Source organism: Cebus imitator, unplaced genomic scaffold (assembly GCF_001604975.1).
Source record: "Cebus imitator isolate Cc_AM_T3 unplaced genomic scaffold, Cebus_imitator-1.0 Scaffold278, whole genome shotgun sequence".
Taxonomy (NCBI): domain Eukaryota; kingdom Metazoa; phylum Chordata; class Mammalia; order Primates; family Cebidae; genus Cebus; species Cebus imitator.
The window spans coordinates 1,275,237-1,299,309 of NW_016107593.1; the positions used below are offsets into that span (position 1 = coordinate 1,275,237).

General features: G+C 38.7%; 1 protein-coding gene across 4 annotated transcripts in view; it reads right to left on the reverse strand.

The window, feature by feature from the left end:
- Window positions 1–24,073, reverse strand: part of DCC (DCC netrin 1 receptor) — a 1,206,315-nt gene that overhangs the window by 24,221 nt on the left and 1,158,021 nt on the right. For all 4 annotated transcript variants that reach the window (XM_017501124.2, XM_017501122.2, XM_017501121.2 and 1 more), the window contains exon 27: window positions 17,283–17,495. In XM_017501124.2, coding sequence (XP_017356613.1) covers window positions 17,283–17,495 — 213 coding nt within the window. The remainder of the gene's footprint in view (window positions 1–17,282; window positions 17,496–24,073) is intronic.

The window sequence follows — 24,073 nt, forward strand, 5'->3', positions numbered from 1 at the left end:
TCACATAGTTCTCGTGCTGTGTTTTTCAACTCCATCAAGTCATTTATGTTCTTCTCTAAGCTGGTTATTCTAGTTAGCATTTTGTCTAACCTTTTTACAAGGTTTTTGGTTTCTTTGCATTGAGTTAGGACGTGTTCCTTTAGCTCAGAAAAGTTTGTTATTATCCACCTTCTGAAGCCTGTTTCTGTCAATTTGTCACACTGCTTCTCAGTCATGATGTGATCCTGTGTTGTTGAGGAGTTGTGATCCCTTGAAAGAGAAAAGGTGTTTTGGTCTTTGATGGTTTCATCTTTTTTGTGCTGATTTTTTTCCCCATCTTTGAGCCTTTACCTGGCTGTGTTGTCAGGGAGCTGCTTGATGAGGTCACTTGTCTGCCTGTGGAAGCGCTACTGGGTTTCTTGGGACTCCTTCAGGTTACTAGGGAAGCTTCCTGTGCCTTTTTTGTTTGTACTGGGAGATTAGGCCTGCCTCTTCCACTGACCTAGTGGCCCTACTGGGTTGTCAAGAATGCTGTCCCGTTGCTACATAGATTTTCTGTGTTTTTTATTAAAACACGTAGCCCAGTCCCTCCCCTCTAATGGTGGGTTGGGCCCTCCCTCCACTGGGCTGGATCATTGAGGGTTCATCTCAGACTGTGGCACTGGCTGCACTACCCACTAGAGTCAGAGCTTCAGCAATCTGGGGTTTGTGGGGGAGGGTTAGGACCTGCTCAGCAGCACCTGGCCGGCCGCCTCCCCCTTTCAGCTTCTTCTCTCTCCAGTCATGGGGTAGGGGCCTGCCCCGCTGCTCTGGCTTATAGCTCCCTCTCTCTCTGGGTGGGGGGAAGGGGCAATAGCTCAGTCTGCAGGTTCTCCTGGCAGCCTTTTGGGCTTATGCTTCTGTTTAGGTCTGTGTGCCAATCCAGGACACCATCCTAAATTATTGTTCAACTCTGTGCTTGTAATTCCTGGCACTTGACTGGCAAAGATCCCCTGTTCTGGGTATTGCTGAGGCTTTGGGGGAAGCCCTGTATCTGGACTGGAGTGCCAGAGAGGGAGCCTCTGAATTGCCAGTCAGATGCACTTTCTGGGTGAAGCAGCACCCCTCCCCACCTAGGTCTGTCCTGAGTGGGCTATGCTCACTGTCGGACCAGACCCATTGAAATGCACCTGGTACCTCAGCTGGAGCCAGGAGATCTCTGGATTTCTGCATCTCTCTCACTGAGTGTTGTGCACTGGAGTTTATTCAGCCATCTTTGATGCCCCTCGGGTGAGTTTCTTAATCCTGAGTTCTAATTTGATTGCACTGTGGTCTGAGAGACTGTTACGATTTCCATTCTTTTGCATTTGCTGAGGAGTGTTTTACTTCCAATTATGTGGTCAGTTTTAGAATAAATGTGATGTGGTGCTGAGAAGAATGTATATTCTGTGGATTTGGGGTGGAGAGTTCTATAGATGTCTATTAGATACATTTGGTCCAGAACTGCGTTCAAGTCCTGGATATCCTTGTTAATTTTCTGTCTCATTGATCTGTCAAATATTGACAATGGGGTGTTAAAGTCTCCCAATATTATTGTGTGGGAGTGTAAGTCTCTTTGTAGGTCATTAAGAACTTGCTTTATGTACCTGGTGCTCCTATATTGGGTGTATATATATTTAGGATAGTTTAGCTCTTCTTGTTGCATTGATCCTTTTACCATTATGTAATGCCCTTCTTTGTCTCTTTTGCTCTTTGTTGGTTTAAAGTGTGTTTTATCAGAGACTATGATTGCAACCCCTGCTTTTTTTTGCTCTCCATTTGCTTGGTAAATCTTCCATCCCTTTATTTTGAGCCTATGTGTGTCTCTGCACATGAGATGGGTGTCCTGAATACAGCACACCAACGGGTCTTGACTCTCTCTCCAATTTGCTAGTCTGTCTTTTGATTAGAGCATTTAGACCACTTACATTTAAGGTTAATATTGTTATGTACAAATTTGATCCTGCCATTTTGATGCTAGCTGGTTGTTTTGCCCATTAGTTGATGCAGTTTCTTCACTGTGTCAATGCTCTTTACAATTTGGTATGTTTTTGCAGTGGCTGGTACTGGATGTTCCTTTCCATCTTTAGTGCTTCCATCAGGAGCTCTTGTAAAGGCACGTCTGGTGGTGATGAAATCTCTCATCATTTGCTTGTCCATAAAGGACTTTATTTCTCCTTTCCTTATGAAGCTTAGTTTGGCTGAATATGAAATTCTGGGTTGAAAATTCTCTTCTTTAACAACGTTGAATATTGGCCTCCACTCTCTTCTGGCTTGCAGGGTTTCTGCCGAGAGATCCGCTGTGAGTTAGATGGGCTTCCCTTTGTGAGTAACCTGACCTTTCTCTCTGGCTGCACTTAACCATTTTTCCCTTCATTTCAACCCTGGTAAATCTGATGATTATGTGCCTTGGGGTTGTTCTTCTCAAGGAGTATCTTTGTGGTGTTCTCTCTATTTCCTGAATTTGAATGTTGGCCTGCCTTGCTAAGTTAGGGATGTTCTCCTGGATAATATCCTGAAGAGTGTTTTCCTACTTGGTTTCATTCTCCCTGTCACTTTCAGGTGCACTGATCAAATGTAGATTTGGTCTTTTCACATAATCCCATATTTCTCGGAGGTTTTGTTCATTTCTTTTCACTCTTTTTTCCCTAATCTTGCCTTCTCACTTTATTTCATTGAGATGATCTTCAATCTCTGATATCCTTTCTTCCGCTTGACAGATTGAGCTATTGAAACTTGTATGTGCTTCATGAAGTTATCATACTGTGTTTTTAAGCTCCAACAAGTCGTTTATGTTCTTCTCTATACTGGTTATTCTAGCAAGCATTTTGTCTAACCTTTTTTCAAGGTTCTTAGTTTCCTTTCATTGGGTTAGAACATGCTCCTTTAGCTCAGAGGTTTGTTTTTACCCACCTTCTGAAGCCTGCTTCTGTCAATTCCTCAAACTCATTTTCCATCCAGTTTTCTTCCCTTGCTGGTGAGGGATTGTGATCCCTTGGAGGAGAAGAGGCCTCTGGCTTTTGGCAATTTCAGCCTTTCGGTGCTGGTTCCTTCCCATCTTCGTGGATTTATCTACCCTTGGTCTTTTAAGTTGGTGACTTTTGGATGGGGTTTCTGAGCGGATGTCCTTTCTGTTGATTTTGAAGCTATTTCTCTCTGTTAGTTTTTCTTCTAACAGTCATGTCTTCTAGGGTTTGCTGGAGGTCCACTCCAGACCCTGCTTGCCTGGGAATCACCTGCAGGGGCTGCAGAACAGCAAATATTTCTGCCTGTTCCTTCCTTTAGTCACTTTGTCCCAGAGGCATACCTGCCAGATGTCAGCTAGAGCTCTCCTCTATGAGGTGACTATCAGCCAGGATACATGGGGGTCAGGGAGCCACTTGAGGAAGCAGTCTGTTCCTTATCAGAGCTCAATAGCTGTGCTGGGAGATCCTTCAGAGATGCTGGGCAGGGACATTTAAGTCTGCTGAAGCAGAACCCACAATCACCCCTTTTCCCACGTTCTCTGTCCCAGGAAGTTGGGGGCTTTATTTGTAAGTCTGTGATGGGCTGCTGCCTTTTTTCAGAGATGCCCTGACCAGCAAAGAAGGGAATCTTTTTGACAGTCTATCTGCAGATGTCCTGCTGAACTGCCGTGGGTTTCACCCAGTTTCTGTGTAAACTTCCCAGTGACTTTGTTTACTCTGGCAAGGTTAAAACTGCCTACCCGAGCCTCAGCAATGGTAGACGCCTCTCCCCACCCTGATTTCAAACATCCAAGGTTGAGCTCAGACTGCTGTGCTGGCCATGAGAATTTCAAGCCAGTGGATCTTAGCTTGCTGGTCTTCATGGGGGTGGGACCCACCGAGCCAGATCACTTGGCTCCCTGGCTCCTGCAGGGGAATGTGCAGTTCTGTCTTGCTGGCATTCCAGGCACCACTGGGGTATGAAAAAACAAAAACAAAAAACTGCTGCAGCTAAAATGGCTGCCCAGTTTTGTGCTGGAAACCTGGGGCACTGGTGTTGTAGGCACTGGAGGGAATCTCCTGGTCTGCAGGTTGTGAAGACTATGGGGATAGCGCAGAATCTGAGCCAGAGAGCCAGAGTGTCAGGCAATGTCCCAAATAGCTTCCCTTGGGTAGGAGAGGGATTTCTTCAGCCCTTTGTGCTTCCTGGGTGAGGCAACACCCACCTTGCTTCGGCTTGCACTACTACTCCCACTGTCTAACCAGTCCCAATGAGATGAACCTATACCTCTTTTGGAAATGCGGAGGTCATTTGCCTTCTGGATTGCTTTCACTGGGAATTGCAGACTGGAGCTGTTCATATTCAGCCATCTTGGTGGAAGTCTATACGTTCTTTTAAATAGATCTTTAAGACAATGCCTTATTGCTTATGCCTTGGGGATAGGAAAATCAAAGTTCCAGGAAGATAAAGGACTTGTTTAAAGTCACTCAGTTGGTAAGTCTGGCTTAAATTATTAAATTACATGTTGTTTCTTAGGAAGAAAAAAACAAAAATTCTACAAAGTAGGCTTTGATACAAAGCTTAGTGAAGCTGACAAGACAATCTTAGAGGAGAGGAGTGTGTTAGAGTGAGACAGAAAGAGAAGAGACAGCAGTTGCAGTGTGAGATGGTGGTAGTGGGTGATGGAAGAGGTAGAAGAAAGAATAAATCAGCATATTCCTGCTCTCTTCTCTATGTTGATACCAGCTAGACTTGTTTGGATTTAAACGGTGAGCCAACATAAATATAAACATCACAGCATCATGGAAGTGAAAACTTCTGAAGTCTTGGGAAAGAATAACAAAATGGTACTTGACTTTAGAGCTTCCTTAGTTTGAATAATGCAAAAGGTGAAAACTGTCTTCAAGTATCTTCTTTTTCTCAACTCCTCTTTAGCATTATCTAGCCTCCTCAAACAAATACTTACTCTTTTGACATACAGCATTTTATACCCAATAAATGATTTATGATAATATCTTTTGGGAAATGATATAATACAATTTAACTTCCTGACTGCCCAAATAAACATTTATTTTAATTAGCTCCCATTCTCTGTGATTCAACATTATCACTAGTCATAGGTTCACTTACTCTCCCTACTACCAGAAAAAAAAATTAAAATTCATTTTACAGATTGCATATGCTCTTCACCCTGGGGTGACACTGGCTCAATGGGAAATTTTTACTAAATGATGAGTCATTGTTTGGGGAAATGTGTGCAGTCATTAAGTCTCTGCAGGAAGTGCTTTCACTGTACCACCTGGGGGGTGCTAAGGACATGTTATGGTGACCCCCTTCAAATGAAAACTAACACATCTCAGTTCCCCAAAGGAGCTCATCTTTGGGAGAAAACATAGCATAGACAGGGGTGGTTCTGATCTATTGATCTTCATTTAGGCAATAAAAATAAGAGACTTTTTCAGAAGTGCGACAACTTTGTAAATACTGATTTAACTGATTTCTTCATCACTTGTTGAAAAATGTACAAAGTCTCAGGTGCTCCTATGAAAATGAATGACTGAATTTTGCAGAATTTCATCTGAGCAGAGCACAGTACTCAGCTTTTGGGCTTAGATTCAGAAAAGTTGTTTCAGTACAAGGTTTTGGAACTGGTCTTGAAAAACAAAGCAAAAGAAAACAGACATTGGTTTATGTTCCAGTGAGCCTAAATGGAAGGTGATGACAAAACAGCTGGTCAAATGGTTCTTAACCTGTTATAGATAATAAATAATTTGAGACACTAATACACACAGGAGAAATATCCATTTAAATTCGAGTTACCAAACCCACAAGTTATTCCATGAACCCCAGGTTAAGAGCATACAATCTGCTCAAAATCCAAACTACCTCAAAATATAATCTGCAGAGGGTCAGCCTCAGCATAACCTGGAATATTTTTAGCAATTCAGACTTAGACTCTACTCCAGATCTGCTAAATCTGAATCTGCATTTTCATAATGTCTGCAGGTGATTCCCAGGCACACAAAACTTGAGAAACACTGCTTTCAATAGCCCTGTCCATGGTGAGCTTAGAAGTTAAGATTTATATCTCAAATGATGTTTGGACATGACTCATACTGTAACATGCTTAATAAAACCAATATGTATTATTTTTCAGTGAGAAGACAAAGGTATCAGTAGTATTTTACATGTGCTCAGTGAGAAATAACCTCTTTTTCTCAACTTCTTACTCCTCAATTCTTACTCCTCTTTGCCTTGCTGTTGATTCTCTTTGCAGAGAGTTGGTGCATGGAATAGCTAAGTTGAAAGTAAGAACTGGGATCTAGGAAATTCCTTAAGCTTTATTCACATTAGATTGGTACATTGTGAGGAACAATTCAGGAGATGCAGGATTTGCGAGAGAGAAGAAGCCAAGTAGTGACCACCTAATCTGTACACCTGTTGTGTATAAGGCCTTACTTGCTTACTTGGGACCTATGCTATTGTAATGTAGTGTGATCATTTGCAGTGTGACCATTTTACTGAGGTGGCTTCCTGGCTGTTAAATGGATTTATAATTTGAAAGCAAGTCCTGTTCAAGTGAAAAAGGCCACTCTTCTCTCTAGACTCAGGAAATGACATTCAGACAACTCTGAGCAGTTGCTCTGAAATGCTCTGCTCATCATCTCTCTTCCATTCATGGGTCCATTTAATCACCCCTTCTCTGTTGCATATACTTGTGGGAAATATAGCATACATGAGTTAGATAGTGTAGCACTAGCCGTCATGCTGTTAAAAAGGACTTTAAACTCCCTTTCACTTGATCCTACTGCTTCATATATAAGGTGATGGGAACTTCACTGGGCTCAACTTATCAGGCAACATGGTCTCCAGATTTATCAAGTTTTCTAATGTGTCGGCCTCAGGCATGTGTGCACCAAGCAACCTGTTTCTATTAACTGAGGTACCACTCAGAGAGTAGCCAAAAAGAAAATGAACAAATAACTATATTCTTTTAAATACAACACTGACTAAATTAATTTTTGACTTAACAGTATATTAGGTTCACACATTATTGTGGTTTAAAAAAATGCAGTCTTAGCCAGGCATGGTGGCTCATGTCTGTAACCCTAAGACTTTGGGAGTCTGAGGTGGGTGAATTGGTTGAGTCCAGGAGTTTCAGACCAGCCTGGACAACATGGTAAAATCCTGTCTCTGCAAAAAATACAAAAATTAGTCAAGTGAGGTGTTGCTCACCTGTAGCCCCAGTTACTCTGGAGGCTAAGGTGAGAGGATCACAGCTTGCTGGATCAAAGAATCAGAAATGTGAAAGAAGAATGTTTTAGAAGAGCACTTTGAAAATGATGTTGAAAATAGCAGTCACCACTCACTGTAAGTAAGTGCCATTATTCTTGTAAGCCTGTAGTGTAATTATTCATTTCCAAATGAGAGGCATATTCTCTCATGAATAGGGCTTACTTATCATTGTTTTTCACCAAAAAAGCTTGTTAGAATCCCTTTTACTACACAAGATAAAGGCATTCTCCTCTAAAAGCCTTGACATTCTAGTAAATAAAGAGATCCTGGAAATAAGAACATCAATCCTCCTGCAAGCCTATGATGAAAGTTGATGCTGGAAAATACACAAGATGTTTAACATGGCACTTGAATTCGTTTATAAGTCACGGCCAGTAAGGTAAAAGTATAAACATTCAGACTAGAAGACTGTTCTTCACATAATCTTTAAGATAGTACAGGTCATATCTTTAGAAATGGTTTGCTGATGGTTAAACTCTCAGTTTATTTTAATATCACAGAGACTTTTTGCTTGCAGTGTGTTAGATTTTTCATAACACATTTTCAATAGTCCATTAACACAGAGGTTTATGTGAGCACTTTTTCCCAGTGTTCCCAGAGAAAGCAACTGTAACTTGATGCTCATTGAAGAGCTCTAAAGAACTCTGCCAGCTATTTACAACACTTAAAATGTATGCCATGAGTCTCAGAATCTTCATTCAAACTAAAACCGTTCTCTTACTCATAGTCTTTCACGAAGCAAAGAAAAAGGATAAATGGAAAATATCTACCCTTATTTCTGTAGTAAATAAGGTTGTAGAATTTCATGTTTCCTTTCTCTTTAAAGAAGACCATCTGCTTTCACAGATGAGAAAAGTGAGATTCACAGAAGCAAAATCAATACTGTAGTTGACATAGTAGAGAGACTATTCCTTAGGACTCTCACTTCCACTGATCCACACTCCTTCTTTTTATGAACACAGAACATGGTGTTCTTCTCCATGCAGGCTACTTCATGTCTGTTTATTTTCGTAAAAATAAACTATTGAATTTCGTGCTACCTGACTTCAAACTATACTACAAGCCTACAAACCACATGGTATTGGTACCAAAACACAGCTATAGAGACCAATGGAGCAGAACAGAGGCCTCAGAAATAATGCCACACCATCTACAACCATCTGATCTTTGACAAACCTGACAAAAATAAGCAATGGGGAAAAGATTCCCTATTTAATAAATTGTGTTGGGAAAACTGCTGAGTCATATGCAAAAAGCTGAAACTGGAGATCTTCCTTACACGCTATACAAAAATTAACTCAAGATAGGTTAAAGATTTAAATGTAAGGCCTAAAACCGTAAACACCATAGAAGAAAACCCAGGCAAGACCATTCAGGATATAGGCACAGGCAAGGACTAAAACACCAAAAGTCATGGCAACAAAAGTCAAAATAGACAAATGGGATCTAATTAAACCAAGGAGCTTCTGCAGAGCAAAATAAACTATCGTCACAGTAAGCAGGCAACCTAAAGAGTGGGAGAACATTTTTACAATGTACCCATATGACAAAGGACAAATATCCAGAATCTACAAAGAACTTAAACAAATCTACAAGAAAAAAAACAACCCCATCAAAAAGTGGGCAAAGGATATGAACAGACACTTCTCAAAACGAGACATTCATGCGGCCAACAAACGTGGGAAAAAAAGCTGATCATCACTGGTCATTAGATAAATGCAAATCAAAACCACAATGAGATATCATCACATGCCAGTTAGAGTGGCAGTCATTAAAAAGTCAGGAGACAGCAGATGCTGGAGAGGATGTGGAGAAACAGGAATGCTTTTACACTGTTAGTGGGAATGTAGATTAGTTCAACCATTGTGGAAGACAGTGTGGCAATTCCTCAAGGATCTAGAAATAGAAATACTATTTGAGCCAGCAATCCTATTACTGGTTATATACCCAAAGGAGTATACATCATTCTATTATAAAGACACATGCACATGTATGTTCATTGTGGCACTGTTCACAATAGTAAAGACTTGGAACCAACCCACATGCCCATCAGTGATAGACTGGATAAAGAAAATGTGGCACGTATACACCATGGAATACTATGCAGCCATATAAAAGGATGAGTTCACGTCATTTGCAGGGATATGGATGAAGCTGGAAACCATCCTTTTCAGCAAACTAACACAAGAACAGAAAACCAAACACCACATGTTCTCACTCATAGGTGGGAGTTGAACAATGAGAACACATGGACACAGGGAGGGGAACATCACATTCTATGGCCTATCTGGGGAGGCGGGTAGGGGAAGGATAGCATTAGAAGTAATACCTAATGTAGATGACAGGGTGATGGATACAGCAAACCACCATGGCACATGTATATCTATGTAACAATCCTGCATGTTCTACACAGGTACCCCAGAACTTAAAGTATAATTAATGAACTACTGAATTTCCAAGGGTTGTGGCTTCAATTTGTCTTTTCTACTCTATGCAATTTATTTGGCTTTAGCATAAGATGCTATTTATATTTCAGATTATTAAACATTTTATCATAAAATGGTCATGAATTTGTAAGTTATTTCATTTATCTGCCTTTATCTTTTTCTAGTATCTAATCTATTATCTGATCCTTATAAAGTTACAACTTGCTATGCTTTGTCTGAAATCATTATTAGACTTGAAATTGAAGAACCAAAGTTAAATTCTGGCCCTCATCCTTATTATTTTATTATATTCTGACCAATTCAACCAACAATTGAGTGCCCACCATATGTAAGGGTGGGGATGAAGGTTATAAGAATAATGACATGTGACCCTGGAAAAGTTGCAATGTATTCAACCTCTCTATTTACCTCTGTATTGGTAATGGTGATAAAGTTACTTCTCAGGTAAATATAAATTTATTTGAAAATGTCCTTTATAAAGTATAAAAAGGTGACAAAGTATAGAGAATAAACCTTATAACTTTCTTTTAAAAAGATGTTTTCTTTTCTAAGTATTTCATAAACAACAAAATCTATACTGCAGTAGTGAACTGTGTGACCTATGAAGTTTACAAGATATGTGAAAGCAATATTTACTGCCTTGAAAACAGCCTGCTGCCCACCTCTCCTTCGCCATTTTTTCTGTCACTCATGGGGACACCCACTCTGCAGTATAATCCAAGGACGTTCTTTGTAACTTACATGTTTCAAATTATGTCTTCTATTAGGTTACAGTTCTGAAAACAGATTATTTTTCACTTATTAGCTGGATGGCCACTGAATACTTGAACCTCAGAGTTTCATTGTGTTAGGTTGATAGTTAACTTCAATGTCATATAATTCTTGATGCAATATTTTCTCTTAATTGGGCAAATCTTTCATCAAAGCGATTCAAATTTTTCAACCATAGTCATTCACTCCCTCTCCCAAAGAGCTTTTTGCAATTCTGAAAAATACTAGCTGTTCGTTTTTTGCTTTCATTGACCTCTGGTCACACTCTCCAATGCCCATTGTGAGTAATAGTTCCATATGACTTAAACTCTTATTTTTATCTTATACTTCTTTATGCTCATCTTTATTTTTTAATTGGCTTCCAAAGCTCTGGCCATCAGTGGTGTGAAAGGAACAGATGTCAGAGTTCAGCCCCCTGGCTTCCTGCCTTACCATAGAGGGATACTCAACAGACTGGACAGGTAAGTTTAAGACAGATGGCAACTATTCCAGAGTTTTCTCGGTAGTCGCCAATTTTGTTATAAGATCTCCTCTCCACATAATGCCAAAAGGAATAAAATAGTTACTCAAACACTCGGCTAAATGACTTAATCTACCCGATGCAGTTCTTTCTAAAGAATATTTAATTATTAGGATCCTCGAAGCCCCCTTTTAGCGGGGGGAAAAAGTCACTCTAAGAATAACTGTTAACATCACAAAAAAACTAGGTAAAATCCTTTATCTGTTACCTCAGCCAAACTTAAAGAATTCAGAGAAATGTAGCACTGCTGATCTTGAGCAGGCTGCCTAACCTTTTTAGGCCTCTGCCTTGTCACTTACTTATAAATAGGGTATCAATCACTTAGCTTACTCATAATGGCTCTTCTTGAAATTATTTCTCTCTCCTCGGGGCAATTAACAGAGCTATTTTCCTGTTTATTTACTAAAATCTCATCAGAGGAAAATACTAATTTATTAAACCACCAAGTAACAGACTCAGAAATATTATTGATATTTAAAGCAAATTTGCCTTAATTACATTTTACCAATGGACAATTTAGGATGACCAGACCAAATCAAATCAAGTTTCATCTATTAAAAAAAATCTGTTAGGAGTGAGGACAGGAAAATTTCAAGGAGATAGCTACCAAAAAGCCACAGATGGATGAGATGAAACTTATTTATGAGATGAAACTTACATAATAAGATGTAGTGTGATTTTCCACTCTAGCATTGATTGGAAGTATTGGCTCCAGTAACACCAAATCAACACATCTCTCCTACTAAGCTATGCCAATGATTTATTCGATCTGACTGGCCTTTAATATGACCCTCTTGTGTCACCTGCTAAAAGATGCCTGATCTCCCATGACCTCTGCCTGTGGCTGATTTTAGCAGAATGTGGAACACTCCTGTGGTATTCTTGATGAATACCCTCAATGGCAGCCTAGGAGTGGCTCAGGGAAAGCAATTGTATTAATGCATTATAGTAATTTATTGGCAGTTTTGTGTGATAGCAGATTTACTGAAATAGGGCCTGCCAAAAAGATCAGGTTACAGCAGGAATACATGATTTCCCAACAATCCATAAAATATAAATCAAATGCCTTTTCTGTCCACTGTCAGCCACCTCCACCCACTCCTTGTCCTCAATCCCCAGACAAATTGAAGTACATGCCACAATTTGCACGGGGAAAATCAAACTCAATTTCGCAGTACAATGAAGTGAGTTTTGGTCTTGTCATGTCCACTGACATATTGATCCCTTGAAGATGGAAAAGACCAGAAAGCTCTGGAGTTTTGCTTTTATAAATATATGTGTGTAAAATACAATGTGTAAATGAAGGAAAATATAGTGCTTATGCAGTTTTACAAAGTTGCAAGAGGTCCAGGGGGCTAATGTTATAAAAGAGTATTATGATATAAAAGTCACTATTTAACAGATCACATTTTCTTTCCCTTTAGAATTATATCTCTAGAAGACAAATGGTCTCCTAACACAGGTTCATTTAAAGTGCAGCTGATCATTTCACAGCTAAAAGGAATTTTAACTAGTAAAAGAAAAAAAACCACACACACCCTATCTTGGCCCTTTGTAAAATTTATGTCAGATCTATAATGCAATAAGCCCAACACACTATCAAACATTTTCTATTTAACCTGAAAGGGGACTAAGCCAAATCACTTACATGTCTACATTTGTGATATGCAAAGTGTAGTGATTGCAGCCTCCATGAAATGTGTCAAGATCTCACAGTTATTCACGTCTATAGATAAAGCATTAAAAAAATGGAACCACTCTATTATAAGGTGATGATGAAATTGTAAGAAACACCATAAATACCCTAGAGTCTTGTAAGTTGCATTTTTAACTCAGCAGGTGGAAAAAAGCAATGAGGAAATGAATATGTTTTCAGGTAGGCAAAATTTCAGTTGTTATGACAACAGAATGGTTTTCTAATTACTGCTTACTATAAAAATATTGCAAAATGCTCTGCAACCCCATGGAGACTATTACTGCATAATATGTGTTGCCCTAGACTCATATAATTCTGCTGCAAACATAGCTCTGTGTGCCTTATTGGGAGGCAAACTAAGGCACAGACTTAGTTGATGATGATGTTACCCATGAAAATCCACAGGGAGGGGAACACACACTGGGGCCTGTCAGTGGGTGGGGTGAAGGAAGGGAGAGCATCAGGATAAATAGCGAATGCATGTGGGGCTTAATACCTAGGTGATGGGTTGACAAGTATAGCAAACCACCATGGCACACGTTTAACTATGTAACAAACCTGCACATCCTGCACATGTATCCCAGAACCTAAAATAAGAGACTTTTTTAAAAAGCAAATGCTCACACAGGAATGTGAGTGGGGAAAGAGCTGCTTCCTTGATCCTAATCTCAAAGTGTTCAAAGAAGTTTCTTGTTAGGCATGATCTTTAAAAATTAGAGCAATGCCTCACATTACCATATTCTAAAGTAATTACTTGCAGTAAGTAAAGATAAATTCATTACTAATTATGCAGTCCTTTCTTGTGAAATCCACAGTAAATTATTTGAGGCATTTTTTTTTTAAAGCTGACAAGAGAATGACTTTACTTCATCAATCAGTTTGACTAAAGTAATGATTTTCTTAGAATTAAAAACTTGTTGAAAGCTCTAAGTATTTCATCTGTAACTCTAAGAAGCATGTAGTTAATGTCACAGCTAATACATTTGTCATTCCGCTAATTTTCTTTTTCTATTAGAATAAGTAAACACCAGCCCTTTTTAAAAGCATGCTATTTACCATGTGTCAGGAGCAATGCAGGGAGAACTTATTTGAAAATCACGAGGGAAGGCATTATGAAATGAACAGGAATCATAGGAAGACAATAAGAAACACTAAAGGGAAAGTAATTTAAAAATTTCAAAGGGACAGTGGGGCATGCCTCAAGTTGAGTAGGGGAGAGTAATATTTAAAGGGGAACGATAAAAAAAAAACCATAAAATCAAACAAATACTCAAGCCAGAGATATCTGAAAATAGGAAAGAAGAGATGGCTTGAGAGAAATAGTTCAAATAAAAACAAAAACAAACAAAAGGCTCTTAAGTATACAATGAAAAGAAAAGAAAATGATACTTTGCCTGGTTGCCATTAGATCAGAGAGTGGTTCTTTGGCTCTTCAGACATATTTATTATTTGATGAAATTGATACAGAAACAGCCCTACTGACTCTACTTCCCTTCTGTGAAGGATATAATCCACTAATTTATGCTGCATTGTATCAGATTTTGTTTTAGGCAGCTTTGGGATTAATGTAATTAGAAGAAGATAACTACTAGCAAAAAAAAAAAAAAAAATCCCAGCTCTTTCTTCCATCTTTAAAAGAATTGTATCATTTTGTCATTATAGCACTCCAGAGCATGGGCTGATTTCGAAATCTTGTGTTCCAAACTAAACATCACTCTTCTTTTGGTGCTGTCAAGGAACAGTTAAGCCTCTTACCTTTCCTTATTAAAATGTGAGTGAAGAATGCTAATCAGAAAATATATTCTTTAATGCATAATTATTTAAGATGTTTCTTGTTTTCTTTTAATGATTTAATAGTTTTTTTTGTTTTTGTTTTTGTCATTAAATAAGTTAGATATAAACTAAGAGGCACAAATGAGTTTCTAACATTTGAGAACCCAGGTTTTCTGAAGTTGAAAAGAGCAAGGAAAAGATGCATACTTACTTGCTAGACAGGCTTAAGCTACTTAAATTCTCTGTGCCTCAGTTTCCTTGTGCATAAAATGAGGTTAAGACTAGTAGCTACCTCACAAAGTTGTTTTGAGGATCAAATGAATAAGCCTTCAGAAGCATGCTTGTCCTATAAGTATGTGCATTAAAGATTCATTAAAGGTTATTGTTAGCAGTTGCAATTAACCTGTCACTATCTTGAATACTAGTTTTCTTCAAGGTCTGTTTCCTTGGTTGTGCTTGCAGTGGGGAAACAGATGCAGCCAGAAATCACAAGAATGAATACTCTTGGCACCAGAATTTCATTAAATGAATGCTCATGCTTCAAGTTGTCTCTGTCTCATTTATCAAAGACCTCATAGTTTGGGGGCCATATAAAGTAGCAGATCCTTCCCATAATGTGGGTGTGTTTGGAGTATGTATGTATGGGAGAGAGGGGCTGGGGCGATACAGACCTTCTTTAAGTCCCAACGTGGGCTTTGTTGTGTGGGAAGGGCTATCTCCTGTAGAATGAAATCATGACCTGTGCTGAGCCCATGTGTCAGGGAAGACTCCATAGTGGAACGTGCATCCCAAGTGATGGGATCCTACATGCCTTCATGTTCCAGCCTACCTCCCAGAGAGGCTGTGTAGCTGAGTATCCATATTGCACATCATGCAAATGTTGAGAACATCAGAGAACATCGGAGGTGATGTGTAGAAATCAACTAATATTCCAGCAACTAGATACATTCTTAATATTGCTATACAGTAATTAATATTCATAGTTCATAGGCAATCTTATTTTTCTAGCTTTTACAGTCATTATGTGGCTTGTGTATTAATGCAACAAAATAAGTTATGGTAGGTCTGAGTAACATAAAAGTAGTCAAATATATGAACATAATGTAGATTAGCCTAGTCTAGCTCTTGTGCTTATTAAGAGGGCCATCTCCGGTTACTTAGAACCACAGAACTTTACTATCTTATGCCTGATATGCTGAAGGTTTTACGTACTACATGTTTATTGATCTGTATCTACTTATCTATTGACCTATCATTCATTCTACATGTTTCTTCTTTTCCTCCTTCTTCCTCCATCTCTTTTTGTCTCTGTCTCTCTTTGATAAGCTTCTTTTCTCCCTCCCCAATCCCTGACAAAAACAAAATGGGGCTCAAGTTCAGCCCTTTTGGATACTAGCTGAAGTAATAAAATCAGTACTACATTGGGAGTCTGGGACTCTCTAGTCTACTGGGAGTAGACTACTGGCTAGCCACATGCAAAAAGCTGAAGCTGGATCCTTTCCTTACACCTTATACAAAAATTAACTCCAGATGGGTTAAAGATTTAAACATAAGACCTAACACCATAAAAATCCTAGAAGAAAACTTAGGCAATACCATTCAGGACATAGGCATAGGCAAGAACTGCATGACTAAAACACCAAAAACAATGGTCACAAAAGCTAAAATTGACAAATGGGATCTAATTAAAGAGCTTCTGCACAGCAAAAGAAACTATTATTAGAGTGAAACAGCAACCAACAGAACGGGAAAATTTTTTTGCCATCTACCTATGTAGATGGCAAAAGGGCTAATATCCAGAATCTACAAAGAACTTAAACAAATTTACAAGAAGAAAACAACCCGATCAAAAGTGGGTGAAGGATATGAACAGACACTTTTCAAAAGAAGACATTTATGCAGCCAGTAACATATGAAAAAAAGACCATCATCTCTGGTCATTAGAGAACTGGTCATTAGAGAAATGCAAATCAAAACCACATTGAGCTAACCATCTCATGCCAGTTAGAATGGCAATCATTAAAAAATCAGGAGACAACAGATACTGGAAAGGATGTGGAGAAATAGGAACACTTTTACACTGTTCGTGGGAATGTAAATTAGTTCAACCATTGTGGAAGATAAAGTGGTGGTTCCTCAAGGATCTAGAACTACAAATTCCATTTCAGCCAACAATCCCATTACTGGATATATACCCAAAGAGTTGTAAATCATTCTATTATAAAGACACCTGCACATGTATGTTCACTGTGGCACTGTTCACAATAGTAAAGACTTGGAACCAACCCAAATGCCCATCAGTGATAGACTGGATAAAGAAAGTGTGACACATATACACTATGGAATACTACGCAGCCATAAAAAAGGATGAGTTCATGTCCTTCGCAGGGACATGGATAAAGCTGGAAACCATCCTTTTCAGCAAACTGACACAAGAACAGAAAACCAAACACAGCATGTTCTTACTCATAAGTGGGAGCTGAACAATGAGAACACATGGAAAGGGGGATGTGAACATCACACACCATAGACTGTCGGCAGGTTGGGGGCTAGGAGAGGGATAGCAGGGGGTGGGGTTATTTGGGAGGGATAGCATTAGGAGAAATACCTAGAAGACGGAGTGACAGGTGCAGCAAACCACGATGGCATGTGTATACTTATGTAACAAACCTGCACATTCTGCACATGTACCCCAGAATTTAAAGTATAATAATTTTTAAAAAGATAATTTTTAAAAAGAAGGCCTATGACATATAGGCCTTCTCAAGCACCCTCATGCACTTAAGAAGAGGCACCAATAATAAGAATTTTGAAGATGAACAATCAAGTACCTTACCTGGCTGAGACAAAAGTGGTGTGTAAGGGACTTTCGGTTCTATTGCACTCATTGGTGGAGGTAGCAAAGGATTCGCAAAGCTGCGGAGTGGATGAGTTGGTCGAACACAAGCCGTGGGGATGGTTCTGCTTGGTGCCTCCTCACTGCTGGAATGCTCAGGCTGAGATGGGGGCAGCATGGGTGGTTGTTGGGTGGTTGGTCCTTCACTCACTGCTGCAGTGGAGGCAAGAAAAGTCATTCATTATTCCTGGACAAAGTCTGTTTTCCCTAAGTCACTGGGAGGGTCTCTGGATCCATTCAGAGAGATATGATAGGATGTGGTGAGCCTCTTCTCCAAATTATGAATATTTATTATTCTTTTACCTTCATATACTTATGGAACATGATAGCACTTCCCCTTTAAACGTAGAAATAGATCCAGCAGGACAGAAATTTATCTTGGAGGAAGGGTAGTAAAATAAATTCAGCACTGACTATATTGCCTTAACTGTCTGGTCCCTCTAATCATAAGTGAAGCGAGAAAAAAGTTATTTCTCCTTTCATAAGTAGCAAGTCAGTGAAATTCAATGTACCAAACCCTGCTATAGCTGCATTATTATCTATCAGCCAATATGCCAATTTTTCTGTGATTTAAACATGCCATGTCAACTGTCAAACAAATCAGAGTTACAGCATGCTCAGAGGCATTGCTAATAAAAAGTTACAAATAATAATCACTATCATTATCTTCCATAACAAAATAGAGGCACATCTAGCTAAAAAAGCTACATGAGAGATGGCTCTGCCAGAACAAGTTGCCTGAATGCAGAATTGCAATTTTTCCTCTTTGGTAGTAAACCTTGTAATTTTCAGGCAGATTACAGTAGTTGAAGAGGTTCTGCACAGTTACTGTGAGAGCCTATGGGCATATGGAAAGCTTTGTATATGGAAATACACCTCCCCCCCCCATAGAACACAGTTAAGATGGAATAAAATATTTTCAAGAAAATTTCTCTTGTTAATGACACAGTAATTGAACTTGAACTGTTCATTCATATTCAAAGTCAACAGGTCCAGGTTAAACTGCAAGTGAAACGAGCTGCATAGTTAGGTGTAACTGTTAATAAAATATTTCTGATGACTTATTTTAGTTTTGTCAGGTAAATTGAAACAAAATGTAACAGAAGATAATATCTTGCTTTTGAAAGAGAATTTTTAACTAGGAAATATTTCAAGACAATTAGTGAGATAATTTTGAGACAAGTCTCCCGGAGGCTCAATAAGGTCAGCAAAGGGCAGAGGAAATAGAAAGAAAATCTGATAATGCTGAAGGGAATAGAGATACAAAAGATCAAGACATAATATTAAAGTTATGCAGAAGTGAAATGTGTCTTCAGAGGGTATCTATACTCATTCCTCTATATTCAGAAGGGGTTAGAGGTCTTCTGGGTCATTGAGCAGCCTCTGGGCTTTCCCCATTCAGAGATGAAGGTGGAAAGATATAAGGTTGGCTGAGCACAGGATGTAGCCATATAGCAATCAGAGCCAAAATACAGGCAGAAACTTGATAAAAGATATCTTCAAATAAGAAAAATGTAAACAAGGCAGCAAACGAAAGAATCCCAAGGAGTTTGAAGAGAAGTACCTTATTTCCAGGCTAAGAAATCCTACCAAAGAAGAATAAAAAGCAAATGAATGCACACTATTAAGGATAAGGTATAGGGCTGCAAGCAAACCATTAAGGCAAATCCTTGGTGATGCTGGCTCTCAGATGCAAAGTTTTGTGTAGGTGGTATACAAGGCACTAAATTTCTTTTAAGACTATAAAGGGGAGAGGAACATATGTGCTTGTATTCAAGCAGTATTGTGTAATGAGATTTTTGAGAGTGTGATTCTAGAGACAATGAAAATTACTCAGGTTTGACTTTGGACTCATTTAGTATAAAGAAGAATATGACCAATGGTCAAATGTTTGATCAAAGGCTTGATTATTTAGCCAATAACCAACTTTGGGCATCCTTGTGTCACTAGCTTGTGAGAGATGCCATCAAGTTCCATCCCCACTCTGTTCCTGTGAGAAAGTTTACTTTAATGTGGGCCTTTTTGCTAGCAATTCCTTCCAGCCACAGGTCTCAGAGGACCCTTATGAAACATTAGATTATAGGCATTGCTTAGGAGGGAAAAGGAGGCTCTTTCAGAGAGGGTTCTCAAGATAATCCTTGGGTTGGAGAAAATTATTCATCACAAAGGGTTTGTAATCTCACAGGAGAAATTCTGGGGAAGTGAAAATGCTTTGGCTTCCACTATACTAGTCTCTCTTTTCCTTTGTGAATTACGTGTTTCACAAATGAGGTTCCTGTGGATGTTTCTCTATGTTCCCCTTTCATCTGCAATGGGCCAGCTTTTATTAAACGGTCTATAAATGGCAAAGTAAAAATATCCATAGAGGGAAGTAAATTTCACAATTTTCCTTAAAAATCTGCCTTAAATAATTCTCACTCATGAAGACAGATTGTAATTAACCCACATTATATTTTTAACAGTGCTTTAACCAGTGACAATAATATGTTTATGTTTTACTTCCTTCTTTCTTTCAATTTTTACTTTTCTACTTTTGAATTTTTGAAATGAATGAAATATACATTAAAATATTATTGTGAACATAAGTTAATAGAATGTACATGCATTTTTTAGTCTTTTGAAATTCGGTCTCTTATTTTGAAAAATTTCCTATTTTACAAGAATTTTGATTATGTCATTGAGTATTCTTTATCCCAATCCTACTCTTTAATGCTATTGCTCCTCATCAGAAACTCTAAAAACAACAGCTGTCTGCATGCCCAGTCCTCTGCCCCCAGTTTTCAGCTGGCATCCATGATCCTGGCTGCAAACATCATGATGTGGCTCTTGACTTTGAGGGAATTGAAAATGGCTCTACACGGATGGGCCTCCTCTTTAGCAAAATCCATTCTTAGTACCACACAGGGAGAAAAGAAAAATGCCTAATGTACTAGGCAGGAGTGAGAGGGCCCTTCCTCAAGATGGAATATATCACTAATCCCTAAGGGACAGATTCTGTTGTCTTCAAAATGAATATACTGAACAGGTATAGGATTACCATATATAATTCATATTTCTTATATTTTAAGTAGAGTAAAATAAATGCTTTTGGAACCGGCTAACATTTAAAGCAGCAAAAACCCGTTAACAAACACAGTAGCAACTGCTCCACTAGTGAAATATTCTCATTTCAGATTAGCACATTTGTCCAGTTCAGGCACTGGCTTCAGGACACCAATGTGAAACAAGTTGGCTTAGTGACATGGCATTTAGCTGTGCCAAGAGCTCTGAAAGAGAAGAAACCTGCTTTTGCCCATGACATGCCTCTGCTCTGCAACTCAGAGTGTAGAGTGAAAATCAAATACATGCTAGCAAGGCACTTGTTTTCACATGATGAAACAGTCTGAGTTCATTGTGCAGATAGCGTACAATTACACAGCAGAGTCAAATCTCAAGGCACTTTATAACGATGTCAATACACATAAATAATTGCTACAGAATAACTGGCAAAAATATTGCAGAAATGGAAATGAGATTTTTCTTCTATCTAAAAACTACAATATGTGATAGAAATATAGCAAGCCAATAACTCTAAGTAAAGACTTTGAGACATGAACACCTCTAGGAGCCCAATTCATTCATTAATCTCAGAAGAACGAAATGATGCAGTATTTTTGCATAGCCCCAGTTTCTTACAGCCTGGATATTTTAAAAGACCCTAGAGAATAATCCATGAATTCCATTGCACTCCTGATTTTATCTAGGTCAAGTTTCACTTATTAGTTGATTTCTAGTTTGAGGGACAACAGGGGCAGAAAGATAGCATGGATAAAGTTGACCAGCCTTCCCATTAGTTAAGACAATGTCAGAACTATAAGGAAGAGTAGAAATCTCTTAAAATTCTCTCCCATCCCCTACTTGTTTCAAAGATGAGAAAGTGGGGGCACAAATTTTATACTTAATTGTAGAAATGAGGCCCCAAGTCTACCTACTGGTTGAAGTTTTCAAATACAATGCAGCTCAACTGTTCCCTAGGGATAGCTCATTTGCTTATTGAGGCTAAGAGTAGTACTGCAGTTACTTATTAAGAAGAGGAGGCTGGTTGGGATGGCTCACTCCTGTAATCCCAACACTCTGGGAGGCCGAGACAGTCAGATTACCTGAGTTCAGGAGTTTGGGACCAGCCTGGTCAATGTGGTGAAATCCCATCTCTACTAAACAGACAAAAAAATTAGCCAGATGTGGTGGTGCATGCATATAATCCCAGCTCCTCGGGAGGCTGAGAATGGAGAATTTCTTGAACCTGAGAGGTGGAGGTTACAGTGAGCCAAGAATGTGTCACTGCACTCCAGCCTGGATGGCTGGGTGAGACTTCATCTCAAGAACAGAAAGAAGAGGAAATATTTGTTCATCGCAACTATGCAAATATTTACTAATAGGTCAGCGAATACATGTAATGCAAATGAATACATGTAATGCACATCTTTTCTTTCCTTATGGTGGGAGAGAAATTCAGCTTTATTTGTGCCTTCAGAAGGCAGCAGATCTTTGGGATAGGACTTTAGTGATTCATTTCTCATAAAACTCAAAGGTCTTTCAGATAACTTTGGAGGAAAAAGAGTTCCACCTTGGCAAAGTCAACTTTTTCTTTTTTTTTTACGTGTACCTTTCTCTGTTTCCCAAGCTACTAATAAGATATCTCCACCCAGAGTGATGAAATGTTCTCTGCTTGAGAGAGAACAGGAATGTTTAGTGTTCTCTAAGGCATTTAGAAACTAATACGGAATGGCGGGAAGCAAGACATTAACTATTTCTGACAGTGATTTAGAGAATAGTTAGTTTCCTAGAAGGGAGGGTGAGTGTTATTTATTTATTTTTCTTTTAAGCAATTACTTGGAACACGTATTAGATCTTAGTCCCTTTGCATTGCACATAGCTTTGTTCAAAAGATTCTTGATGAATGACTGAAAATATATTTTAAAAATCTGTAAAATTTTGGCCAGAAGTAGAAAATCCATTGTCTTTTGATTTTAGATGAATTTTAAAAATTATTAAGCATTTTGTCATATAATTACTTTTATTTAATAATCCTTTTAAAATTAAAAGAAACCTAGGGACTAAATATATTACTCAATCTCTCTCTCTCTCTTTCTTTCTTTTGTTTCTTTCTTTCTTTCTTTTTTTTTTTTTTTTTTACAGAGTCTCTGTCACCCAGGCTGGAGTACGACGGCCTGGTCTTCACTCACTGCAGCCTCTGCCTCCTGGGTTCAAGTGATCCTCCTGCCTCAGCCTCCCGAGTAACTGGGACTACAGGCATGTGCCATCATATCTAGCTAATTTTTTTTTTGTATTTTTAGTAGAGATGGGGTTTCATCCTGTTGGCCAGAATGGTCTCAATCTCTTGACCTAGTGATCCACCTGCCTTGGTCTCCCAAAGTGCTGGGATTACAGGCGTGAGCCACCAAGCCCAGCCCAATCAATTAATTTCTAAGAAATTTTATTTTTAGAGGAATTTGAGGTTCACAGGACAATTGAGCAGAAGGTACAGAGATTTCCCCATGCCTCCTATCTCACATACACACAGCCTACTAACCATCAAAATCAGAAGTCACACATGAGACTTCTAACCACAGATATAAACAAATTTTATACTAGCTGATTTCCTTTAGTCATTTTCATTAAGCTTTAACTTTTGGAGTCATTTTCCCCATGATCCAATAAGAGACAGTCTCACATGCTGCACCAATTTAAGAGAAAAAAGGAAAGAGTAAATAGATGTTGGACCTCAATGAATACATTTTCAAAAGAAAACTATGCCTTTAAAAAAGGAAAAGAAATGAGTGGCACAACATGAATAAAAATACTGAATTGCTAATTTTAAAAGTCCTGATTTTTGGCTTGTACCAGTCATGATGGAGAGGCCTAGTAATACACATTTTTTTTTTTTTTTTTAAAATTTGAAATGGAGTTTAGCTCTGTCACCCAGGCTAGAGTGCAGTAGCACATTCTCAGCTCACTGCGACCTCTGCCTCCTAGACTCAAGAGATTCTCATGCCTTACCCTCCCTAGTAGCTGGGACGATAGGCATCTGCCACCACACCTAACTAATTTAGTAGAGACAGAGTTTCACCATATTGGCAAGGCTGGTCTCCAAATCCTGACCTCAAGTGATCTGCCCACCTCTGCCTTTGAAAGTCTACACATTCTTTTAATGTTTCCGTTTAAAGTCAGAGCATATACAAGAAATCAAAAGAATGTAGTAGACAACAAACCAATGAGGGGAATACTAAATTAAAAGTAAAAACTTGTCTTTTTTGTTGCAGAGAGCTTCATTTTAGAAGTGAAGAAGGCACTTATGGGCTCTAAATTCTTTGATTGGAATTGCATTTCCAGTTGTCTCGGGATTTGAAAATTTTTTGGTTGTTAGACTTTCCATATCTTTCCCATTTAATTCCCTTCAGTGTGGTTTGGGCACCTATTTTTCCTTGAGTTTTTGCACACAACTCTATTCTGTAGATATTATGTGCAGTGAGAAAGGAGAAAATAAATCCAATTCTCCCTTGGCAGATCTTTGATGGCTTTTAATTCTAACCTTGCTATATCTAGACGATTTATGATTTCTTAGAGCTGTCCCTGTTTGGTTGGAAAAATATACCTTACCTCAAAATATATTTTATTGTTGTTACTATCATATCTATTACAAAACATCCTATCTCACATGAGATGCTGAGTCACCTGTTCTTAACTAAGAG